This window comes from Chaetura pelagica, unplaced genomic scaffold, assembly GCF_000747805.2.
Source record: "Chaetura pelagica isolate M959 unplaced genomic scaffold, ChaPel_1.0 scaffold344, whole genome shotgun sequence".
In the NCBI taxonomy this organism is placed as follows: domain Eukaryota; kingdom Metazoa; phylum Chordata; class Aves; order Apodiformes; family Apodidae; genus Chaetura; species Chaetura pelagica.
The window spans coordinates 4,119,547-4,131,039 of NW_009953098.1; the positions used below are offsets into that span (position 1 = coordinate 4,119,547).

Below are 11,493 nucleotides of genomic sequence, written 5' to 3' on the forward strand. Positions count from 1 at the left end.
GCCCCGGCTCCGCGCGGGCTGGCTGGGGTTTGGGCGCTGCACAGCTTTTTTCCAAACTCAACTGAAGCCGTTCTCAGATTTTACGTCTTGATGCCCCCTTTTTTTCTTCCCATACAAGTGTATGTTCCCTCCTGCAGGGGTGCTGTGACGCCCCGGGTGTCTGTGGTGGTTCACGGGGCAGAGGCAGGCGCTGTGCAGGCCGCGGGTTCCTGGGGTGTCACCGCGGTGGGGACACGGCAGGTTGGCCCCAGGTGTTCCTGCATCCAGCCCAGCAGTGGCTGGCAGAGTCATTCCTTCCTTTAGAAGTTTCTGTCACCAAAACTTGCATCTTTGTATTCCTTACTAATGTACTTTCGTGTCTTTATTTTCCTCTTTCTTTTATTCTCCTAATCTTGTTCTGCCCTGGAAAAAGTTATAATGTCCCTTTGTCCTGTGATTTATTGGCCAGTAGTGTACCAGGCTCTGCTAATGTGTGTGAGCTCAGATGAGAGAGGATGACAAGCTGTGCACTGATACGTGTCCTGCTTGACAGGTGGTGGAAGTCCCACCAGCATCCTCTGTGCACTGGTACATCCCGGGGCACTGCTCACAGGAGGTGGACCTGCATGCACATCCACTTTCCTACTGGCATCAGCTTTGTTGATGTAGTGATTCCCAGGAAAGATAAGCCATAGAAAAATAAATTATTTTCTTAATTAGCAAGTAAATGCTTATTTGGAAACAAACTTAGGCTAACCTTAAATAAATACACTTGGAATTAAGACATACGAGGGAAGGAGAAACAAATGAGGTCAGAAAAGGCCTAAGCTCTTGCACTGTTTTGAAGAGCTTAAGTGAAAAGTTTCTCTAAGTGAATCTGGTCTTGAGTTCAGCACTGACCTGAGAGCCTGTCTGCCTTGTTCAAGCAGGGGTAAAACAGATGTGCTCTGGTAGCAAAACAACATTTTGTGATCTAGTACCATGTAGAATTTTGCAGATGGGGAGAAAGCTACTGCAACTACTGAAAGTTCTTAAAGAGCTTTTGTTTCAGTTATTAAATTGTTTTGTGCTTCTTCACTTTACATCTGTCTGTCCTGGCAGAGCTAGTGGCAGTTACCTAGTGCATCAGCTGAGGCACCGCTGGCGTGCAGGGAACTCTTCCCTCTGGCATTCTCAGTTTCTCATCAAATACTTTGAAGCAGACCTAGCACACTTCCAAGTGGCTGGCAACAAATTGTAATTGCTTCTTACTTCCTATTCCAGGTTATTTGGAAGCAGCACTAGTTCAGGCGACTGTTTTCAAAACACATCCTCTGGGATTTAGTGCAGTTTTCAGTTGAGATGCTTTGCCTTTAGGGTTCTTGTAAACACTCCACACTGCAGAATTCCTTACTGTGGCTTTGGAATGCCTATCCTGAAGATTATTAAAAGATTGTTTTATGCATAGGAAAAAATATGTCTAAATAGATGTTATCTTGTAGAAAAGATGTATTTTCTATGTTTAATATAGAATACAACACTAGCATTGTTTCTATGTTTAAATACTCACATAGAGTTATTTGATTTTGAGGTTTTACTGAATAATCAGGAAATTGGAAGGAAGGTGTAAGGAGTTTTCTAATACTTGACCAAATTCATTCCATGGATGGCTTTAAGAAAAAAAAAGGTGTGAATTATGAAAAAAGTGCACCAAATAAGGAAACAAACATTTTTATATGTTCCTAGGTAAGCTAACCTTACTCCTAAGCTACTGATAGCTCTACATCTCTGATAAGATCTCGTAAAATTCAGGTCCCTAATTTAATCAGTGACATACTTGTGTTCTGCCCATAAAGCAAACAATTTTTTATAATGTTAGTAGTCATTTATGTTCTTCATTTCTAGGTGTGCTTAGCTGCTTTGCTTTTCTCAGTATACATTTTAAATTCTTGCTAAATAATTTGTAATATTCTGGTTTTGTAGCCCGACTGGATCCCATGTGGAATGGTGCAAACAGCTGATAGCTGCAACCATTTCTAGTCAGATTTCAGGGTCTGTCCCATCAGAAGGTGTGTCCAGAGACTACAGGGTAAGTAAGTGGTTTGAAGAATGCATTGATTTGTTTAAAATAACAGAGGAAATGATCAGGAAGGTCCTTGCTACCTCGATTGTAAGGTGGTAGGCACTTAAGTGATCTCTGAATGTTTCAGGACTAGAAACATTCCATTATGCATATTAGTCTTTTGAATCTGCTTTGTGTTTAGAATAGTGGCATTAAAGTCTGCAGGATAAAAACAGAGAAGAGGTGAAAGTAAAATTAAAAATCAATGGTTTGAATAAAATGCCAAAAGTGATTTGTCTTTCTATTTGATTGCCACATAAAAAAGTTTCAGTAAGTAAATTAGTAGTTACAGGTTGAAATTATTTCTAGTTTGTATCATTCAGGGTACAGAATTCAGCTCTCCAAATTTAATAAAAAATAAATGTGTATGCCTTTGTTACTGTACAGTGAACATAAATTATTATAGCTTTTAATGGGGGTTTCACCAGAGACAGAGAATTTAACATCAAACAAAAAAAATTCACCCTTTTAATTCCATCTCAGCAACATTCTTGTCATTAAGGTAATGATTGCACTGTATGGTTTACCTGATAGATGCCCTATCTTTTTATCCCTATTATTTTATGCTCATTTGAGGTTTCTTTGCAGCCAGACAACTGAACTATCAAAAGTGGAGCATATGCAGTTTTCTTTCTGTTGCAAATTGACAAAAGTCAGTTGTGTTTTAAGACTCTTTAAGAAACCCAAGGCTGCTATCTAGATCCTTTTTCTTCCTGTTTGAATTAGTTTCGTGGGCTTCATGCAAAATGGCCAAATCAAGATTTTATATATTTTTGTTGTTCTTTTAACTAGATTCAAAATTATTTTCTGACTTGCTGTGATTAAGAAGTTTGTTGTCCAGAAACAGCATCTTTTAAATTCTGTGACAGCAGATCAGATTCAGCCGAAGCTTGAGGATGAATCCAGAAAATGTTTTTGACTGTAGTCTAGTTAAAAATTCACCTCACAGAGTTTCACAGTATTGGCACAGTCAGCAGCTTATACTGATGAAAAAGTGTAGCTCTTCCATCCTACGACAGCTGAATTACAAATGCTTACTTCAGGTCAAGGCTAACATCTTTGATAAAACATGGTGGGAAACCTTGTGTTACAGCTGTCGATGTTGTATTTGCCCTGTAGATCAAGGACTTCATCTTAGTAAAATCCAAGTGTGTAAGCTTGGTGTTCAGTTTATCTCTGAGTTAGATTGCATTCCTCTGGAATGAAGAGCACTTTTTAATTCTCAATAACCTCCTTTATTCCAAACTCATTTGGGATATTATTTAACAGGAATAAGTCTTCTAAGGCCTAATTAAAATTCTAGTTCATTCTCTGTTTCTTAGAAGTGGAAGAAAAAAAGATAAGCTTGGTGTTATTCAGAATTTTTGTGTATAAATTGTATTTGGCATCATTGCATTGCTGTGATTTGAAATCCTGTATTTGCATATAATGTCATAGAATGTTTTTATCCTAGAATATCTTTAGTCCAGTATCTTCTGAAGTGTTGTCTATGCTTTAGGGAGAGGGTTTCTTTTGCACTTCTGCTTGGCATGTTTCATCACTCAAATGAAGTGGCTAGATTTGTTTTCAGGGCAAAACAGTTCTGTATAGGAGAGCTCCTAGATCTGCATAGTTTTGTCCTTTCAAAATCCATCTGTAACGAAAATACTCAGAAGGAGAGTTCTTCTGAAAATCTGATAAAGTAAGCTGTAATATCTTGAACAAATCAAATCTGTCTGTTTTATTGGATAACATTTTATATTTTAACTAACAGGTGTACAGGAGGCCTGTTAGACGGGTAAGATTACTTTTGGCTAGCAGCAAAACGGCCTCCTACCTGTTTGTCTTCTGTGCTGTGTGAGATCTTGGTGTGTCAAATGTTCTTCTTTACTTCATTAATGGTTGTTATGAACCAGTCAGACCATTTTGCTATGCAGTGCAACAGCTTCTTTGCCATAGAAATGCTTTATATACGTTACAATGTTTTTGTGAGCAATAAAAGTCAATGTGTAAAAGAGCAGTACTTTTAAATTATGTTATGAATGTGCAATACTAACTTCAGTTTTATTACATTAATTTTGACAAAATGGTTGCTTGCAACTGGGGCTTACATGCTTCAGACTACAGAGTGCTGTATTAGCAGCTCTAACGCGTTATCTGTGCTAAAGAATGTTAGTGGTAAAAGTATTATGTCTTTGTCTATCCTATTTAAATAAGATACCAATTCACGCTTGCCTTTGTACATGTTTTACCTTAATTGTTACCACCCTGTAGTAGGCATGAAAGTTAGGTTTGAAGTTAGACACTAGTGCAATGACCTGCATCTTTTTAACGATCATTTTGGGACTCGGTCTTTGCCATTATTCACTGGAGATACAAAAAGGGCATGCCTTGTTTTCTTGTCCCTCTCTCTGAGTAACATTTATGGAGTGAGAAACGATCTGGTCAATGTTCTGACATTGTTCATGAAATGTGTCTAACAGTTTTATTCAAACAAAGACCTCTTGTTCAGTCTTAAACCAAGAGATGAAGTCTGAATGATTTCTTTTTCTCATCCATTGTTTACGTATTTGAAAATTATTTGTTTAGTCCAATTATAGAAATCTGCAAGTTGATTTTTTTTAAATTTTGAAATAATTGGTCAGGATTAAGCAACAAAAATTGGGTTTTTTTTCAGTTTTTAGTAGTTCTTTGTAAGGGCTTTGATCTTTGAATGATCTGCTGTGCTTCTCTCTCTTGTCCTTTATTCAAAATCTTTTGATGTATTTGCTGGTTGTCCTTCAGGTTTTCTTCTAGAGATCACCATATCTACTTTCATTTCAGAAGCAACATTTTTATGGTCTGGTATTTAATTAATTTCTATTTAACAGAATTCCACCAATACATAAATGTTAGGACTCCTTTATAATTTGGAAGGGTTTTAATTAATTATCACTTGTAGGGTTCAAATTATCTGAAGATACATGAAGTCCTTACTCTAACTTCTTTTTTTTGAGGGTTCTGTAGAAAAACTGAAAAATAAGAAGTTGCTTTAGCAAAACATTTGTCAGCTTAGACTGAGGCTGGTTTTGCAGTCTATCAAGTGAGAAGTTCTTTGCATGGGAACTGGGAATAATAGACTGCCATGATCACAACTTCTCTCCAGTTAAAAAAGACAAAGAACAGTTTTGGCTGAACACATTAAAACAATTACTTCATATGACCCTATGACATTTGTGGTTCTCTCTGGAGTGCAGAAGGACCCTATCTTTGTTGAAGAGATTTAATGAATATTCATGATTTGCTGTCAATTTGATGCAAAAATAAATTAACGTAAAATGTAATTGTTTGAATATTTTGCTGTGAGGAGTAATTTTAGGTTCTATAAAGTTAATGACAACGTTTCCAGTAATAACACAGAAGTTACTGGAAAAATATGTGAAAACATAAAGCTTAAAGTTCAATTAAAAACTTGTTTTAAACAGTAAAGCTTTTTTAAATTGTCCAGATAATTCTATTTGATGTTGACCTATTTTTTCCCTGAAAGATTGCATGAGTTTTCCCCTAATGCTCCCATTGCAAGCTGTACTCAGTTTCTCCTATTGATAAGCATGTGGCATACTTTGAATTAATTTTCTTCACTATCAGGTTGTTTGTCTTAAAAAGACAGTACATACTTTTATGTTCTTATCTACCAGCACTGACACTTGTGAAAAATGGAGTAAATTTTTCATTTTGTGTTCTGCCAAATAACATTCAAGGGATAGTGCTAATAGCTTGGATTCTGTTCTGTGGAAAGTGGTTTGTGCCAGGAGTGGAAGATTTTGAATAGCTCAACTGGAGTTAAAGTATATGCTGTCTTTTTGAGGAAAGATTTTTTTTTTTTAAAAGGGGGGAATCAAAAAGGAAAAGATTCTGTCCTTTCACCTGTTGTCTGCATGTTTTTTCCTGTTACTTTTCTCTTGCCCTACTGCTGCCTCATGCAATGCAGGAGATTCAGGATGGACACAATGGCTATCATTCTGAAGCAGAACCTGATCAGGTGGCAAGTTTTACTCATCTTTCATTCATTCATTGTGTAGCAAGGTACTATATATTAGTACAGTACATACAAATCTATTATTTCTTACACTAGAGAATCCATGGAAAGCATTTAGTGAGTTGACTTGTTGTGTGCTAGGCAGGGTTTTTGTGTAATGCCCTGAAGTCTGAAATATGACACTGCACATAAACCCCTATCTGAGAGAGCACAGCTGTCCTTCCAAGTTTGTAAATATTGGCTAATTCTTTACAAATCATCTTTTGTGATTAGGTGCTGAATATAATATTCTGTTAGTTTCCAAGAAAATCTAAAGCCAGAGATCAGTTTAAAATATCTTTGGAAGTTATTTATTAATGCGGGCTTGAGGTAGTTTGTTTGGAGGCAGATAGATCCTACCAATTATCTGTATGTGGATCAGAACTGTAATACAAGGGAAGAATTGTTTGTTTACAGTAACGTAGACCATTTTATATGTTCTCACTTCAGGATGAAAAAAACTGAAACCTTAGTAACTCATTACGTTGACCTGAGAGAGAGATCACTTTCTCACAAGGTCCTTAAAAGTCCTGTGAACCCTTTTATTCTTAATTAAAATCTTTAGTACCTTGGGTCTGTCATTGAGAGGTAAGATTTACAAAGGATTGATCTTGGATCATTCAGAAATTAAGCCATTTACCTAAATGAAAATTTATGGAACTAGCCCTTATTTTAAAATTGCTAGTTGTTCTTCTATATTTCATTATTATTTCATTCTTAATCTGACCTTCTGGATCCAAAATTCCTATAATGGACCTCTTCTATAATCTGTGGCACTCTTAGTAGGGTGTTGTTTGAAATAGAATATTGTGGGGTGCTTCTGACTTCTTGCTATCAAAAATACAAAGTTAAAATATGAAATAAGTAAAGCTTCTGCTGAATAATTATCTCATTAAAATATTAAATAAACAACATTAAGAATAGAAACAAATTTAGTATGAACTTTAGAATGTTCTCAAGTCGATAAAATCCCCAAAATAATACCTGCATTTAGCAAATGACTAACAAATTATTAATTAAAAATTTGGGCTGATCTTACTTTTCAAATTTTTGTATGCAATATGTAGCCAGCATGTGAAACTAATTGTTGCCTAAATGCTTTATTACTAATATGTTACTAACATGTATGTCTGTGTAATATTTATAATACCGAGTTCTGTGGTTGTTTCTTTTTTATTATGGTGCTGCTGAATGCAGTTGTGCCCTGTAAAAAGAGATAGACTTCTTGTGTTCCAGTAATCTGGTAGTAAAAGCACTTTGTATCAAAACCTATCGATGTAGTACAGATGGAAAGTGAGATTTACTCATGGTTTTGGATTTCTGCCAGGCACTGCGGGATGGAAACAAACTAGCACAGATGGAAGAGGCTCCACTTTTTCCTGGAGAGTCCATCAAAGTTATTGGTAAGCATACTATTGGGTACTACACTGAATACTATTCAATCACTATTTATTTAAAAACAGAATCTTATTTCCTTTTGACTTTTGTTATTTTAATTTAATGCCACTCTAGATTATGTGATTTGATCTAGATTTTTTTTCTTTGTCTTTTAAATCCAAAAGTAGGAAGAAATCAGTTCTAGAGGATGACTTGCTCCATATAGATAAATCTTTTTTCTTTTTTTTTCTTTTTTTTCAAGCTTTAGTTTATTCCATGTAGGTGTGTGGGGTTTATTTCTGCTTAGGGTTGCCAAGGATAACTTAATAGATTTGAAAGCTTCAAAATTGTAATAGAAGAGAGTGTGAAGTTATGGAAAGCTTTGTTTCCAGTTCCAGTTCGGGGTTGTAGGGCGGATGGTTGGACTTGATGATCTTGAAGGTCTTTTCCAACCATGATGATTCAGTGATTTCACTTAAGTGCTTGTGCCCACAAGCTCTTTGTTAGCAGTACAGTACTTGGCTAGACATGAATCCTAGGTCTTTCAAATATAAGTGAAAATGAAGGACTGAATTACTTGAAGGTTGGGAGTCAGTTGTGTACACATCAGGAATTGTCCATTTGGATGCATAGCCCGGGGCAGGGAGCAGAGCTGCCCCCAGCAGGGCGCTTTGCTGCCAGCCCTTGCTGCAGCCCCTGCTGGCTCAGCACAGCCCCCATTGCTCAGTAGTTGCTGAGCAGCAGCAGGACTGAGGAATTTGATTGTTTTCACTGCAGAAATAAAGACAGCTCTTTCAGTCCAGACAGCGTCTGAAGAGTAGGCTTTCCTTTCTTATGGAACTGCAAAAAATCTTGCTATTTTTAAATGGAAATAGATTTTATGGAACAAATGTCTATAATAGTAAAGCTTTAATTGGTCTGTTTTCCAGCTAAAGATGTTATGTATATCTGTCCATTTATGGGAGCAGTCAGTGGTACACTAACAGTGACGGACTTCAGAATGTTTATCAAAAGTGTTGAAAGGGTAAGACTTCGCTGTCTATCTGCATGTTGCTTCAGGTAGGAATGTTGCTGAAGTAGATCTCAGAAAGTGACAAATATGGTATAAGTAAAGTATGATGTTCCACAGCAGTATATTAAGTAGGAATTATAGCTGACTAAAGAAATATGCATTAATGATAATAGTTTATATTCCTCCTAATGTAATGAAATTCATTTGTTTTGTATACAAATTTCAGGATCCACCTTTCGTTGTTGATGTTCCCCTTGGAGTCATAAGTAGAGTTGAAAAAATTGGAGTACAGAGCCACGGAGAAAACTCGTGTGGTATAGAAATAGTTTGCAAGGTACAACATGATAGTTTTATTCATATTCAGGCATTTTCATTTCGTCTTTGGTAAGAGGAATCTGCATGCACGTGTGCTGCATTTTGGTCTGAACAGTTCCCTGTATTTGAACCCTGCTTCATTTAGAGAATGTATTTCAGTTCCTCTTGTGATATTTGTAGTCTTAAACACTTCTGCCTTCTGTCTCAAGAGTGAATTCAAAGGAAAATGGCTATTTTTATATTTATATTTAGCAACTCTAATGACAGTCTTGGTCATCTGATAAGAATAATTACAGAACTCTGTTCTAATGTGGGATAGCTGATGGCAGTGACTTAGTGCTACATATGCTTTACTTCAGTTACATTTCTTACAACTGCTTTTTTCAGTTGATCAGAGAGTAAAATAGTGTAACTTATTTTTGACAGGATATGAGAAATTTGCGGCTGGCCTATAAACAGGAAGAGCAGAACAGATTGGAGATTTTTGAAAACCTTGTTACACGTGCATTTCCTGTTTCTAATGGGCTGGTAAGTTTTAAGATGTAGAGAAAGGCTGTCACTGAGTTTTAGAAATGTTACATTTGAATCTTAGAAGGTTCATTGTTTTGGAGTTTATTGTTTACACAGCACATCAGACAATAACTGATACTTTTTCTTTGTTGCCTTTAGCCTCTTTTTGCATTCAGCTATAAAGAAAAGTTTGCTGTTAATGGCTGGAAAGTGTATGATCCAATGGCAGAGTACAAAAGACAGGTAAGTTGTAGAAGTACTTGGTGTATTAATTACTTTCTCACCATCTCCCCCAGAGCCATTTAAACAAGAAAAAAAACATTTTCAGCTTTAGGTAAATGCAGAGACTGTCTAGATCTCATGTTTAGATAATAAAGTGCAAGTAACCTGACTTCGCTGATATTGAGTACCTGCTAAAGCTGATGGAGATTGAGTTGCTGAGTAGTTGAGCAAATTGGTCTGTCTTAGCATGCATTCTTAAATCTGTATTTTTCCAAGTCCTGTTTCTAGAATACATTGGCTCTGTAATTTGGTTTTGGATAAGCAGTGGAAAAGAGAAGAGTAACCATCATTTGTCATTGTAAAAGTTTCCTAATTGCAAAAGTATTTTTATTTCACTATATGATCAGCTTTTGTCAAAATGTGCACCATTCAAGTGGCTAATTTGCATAGCAGTTTTAAAGATAATGAATAAGAAAGACTTCCAGTGTTTTGGTTTATGGTTCAGTATGAAGACCTAGAGTTTGTAGCTTATTTACAATAAAAACAAGGGCACACTTTTTAAAAAAACTGCATGGCATATGAACATTTTCATTTCCCCTAACTCAGATATGTGAAGATATGAACTTGAAAAATACAAAAAATATTTTGCTTTCATACAGGGCTTGCCTAATGAGAGTTGGAAAATATCCAAAATTAACAGCACCTATGAGCTTTGTGACACGTATCCTGCTGTTCTTGTTGTGCCAACCAGTGTAAAGGATGATGACCTCTCCAAAGTGGCAGCGTTTAGAGCAAAAGGCAGAGTTCCAGTAAGTGAAACTTTTACAAGGAGATGATATAAGTGCTCTACAGATTTGTAGCTTGTAAGAGTATATCAGAGTTCTTCTAGGCTTTTCCTTAAATAACCATGGGCCAGCTTCCTTCCTGAAAGGATGGAACAAAGAAAGAAAAATTAGGCTTGATCAGTTTAGAACTGAAGAGAGCAACTCAAATGTGAGTCTCAATTGCTTGGTTATTGTGCTGTCTAATAAACCTTTGCTTGGAGTTAACACTTCTAAGCCACAGTGGTATCTGATTCTACATCACATATTAGCTTGCATTCTGGTTTGATGTGGAATATGCTACAGCTAAAGTAGTTTTCTTGAGAACAGACAAGTTTTGTAGGTAGCATAAGAACCCTTTTACAAATGTTAGATGGTGACACTTTTCATGCTATAGTTCTGCTTAGCAAGGTAGTGTACAGGTCCATAGACTTTAACATCAAAGCAGTTTTTTGTACTCCATTGTTCTTTTTTTTTTTTACTCCATTGTTTTGGTGGGGGTTTTTTTTCTAATTAGTGAGATACAGCAGCAGGCTTAGTTTTTCTTAGAAATCTAAGATGTTTAGAATTACCTTTGTATTTCAAGCTCAGATTTGGGATGAGCACTGCTAGTGTGCTGTCAGTATAGGTTTGCATCAGCTTGTCCTTAAATTTGCAGGTGTTGATTTGCCAGGAAATAATGCCATGTAGACAGTGGGGTTGTGCTCTGGCTTCCTGCTTTTATAGTAGTACAGTACACTAAATTTTCTTTTATTTCAGGTGTTATCCTGGATTCATCCTGAGAGCCAAGCAACAATAACCCGGTGCAGTCAGCCATCAGTGGGCCCAAATGATAAGCGTTGCAAAGAAGATGAAAAATATCTGCAGACAATAATGGATGCTAATGCTCAGTCTCATAAACTTATAATTTTTGATGCCAGACAGAATAGTGTTGCAGATACAAACAAGGTAGGTTGGTATCCTAACCAGCGTTAGTAGTTCTATCTTTATTAAAAGGTTGAAGATTGCGTAAGAGATGAGGATGAGGAGAAATTCTTGTTGAAAAGAGATAAGAATGGGTCTCTAAAGAGGGCATGGGAAGGAAGGTGAGATGCTTGTAGGGTTTTGGAAAGGCCAGCAG

At 36.4% G+C, this 11,493-nt stretch overlaps 1 protein-coding gene across 2 annotated transcripts in view; it reads left to right on the forward strand.

Moving 5' to 3' along the window:
* Positions 1 to 1,948: 1,948 nt before the first annotated feature.
* MTMR1 (myotubularin related protein 1) overlaps positions 1,949 to 11,493 on the forward strand; it is a 30,313-nt gene continuing 20,768 nt past the window's right edge. Inside the window, exons 1-9 of one of the 2 annotated variants that reach the window (XM_009997102.1) lie at positions 1,949 to 2,047; positions 6,030 to 6,080; positions 7,444 to 7,519; positions 8,423 to 8,517; positions 8,732 to 8,839; positions 9,247 to 9,348; positions 9,490 to 9,573; positions 10,212 to 10,361; positions 11,133 to 11,321. In XM_009997102.1, the coding sequence (XP_009995404.1) occupies positions 7,474 to 7,519; positions 8,423 to 8,517; positions 8,732 to 8,839; positions 9,247 to 9,348; positions 9,490 to 9,573; positions 10,212 to 10,361; positions 11,133 to 11,321 (774 nt within the window). In that variant the 5' untranslated portion in view covers positions 1,949 to 2,047; positions 6,030 to 6,080; positions 7,444 to 7,473. The remainder of the gene's footprint in view (positions 2,048 to 6,029; positions 6,081 to 7,443; positions 7,520 to 8,422; positions 8,518 to 8,731; positions 8,840 to 9,246; positions 9,349 to 9,489; positions 9,574 to 10,211; positions 10,362 to 11,132; positions 11,322 to 11,493) is intronic. The other variant, XM_009997103.1, reaches the window with a different exon arrangement.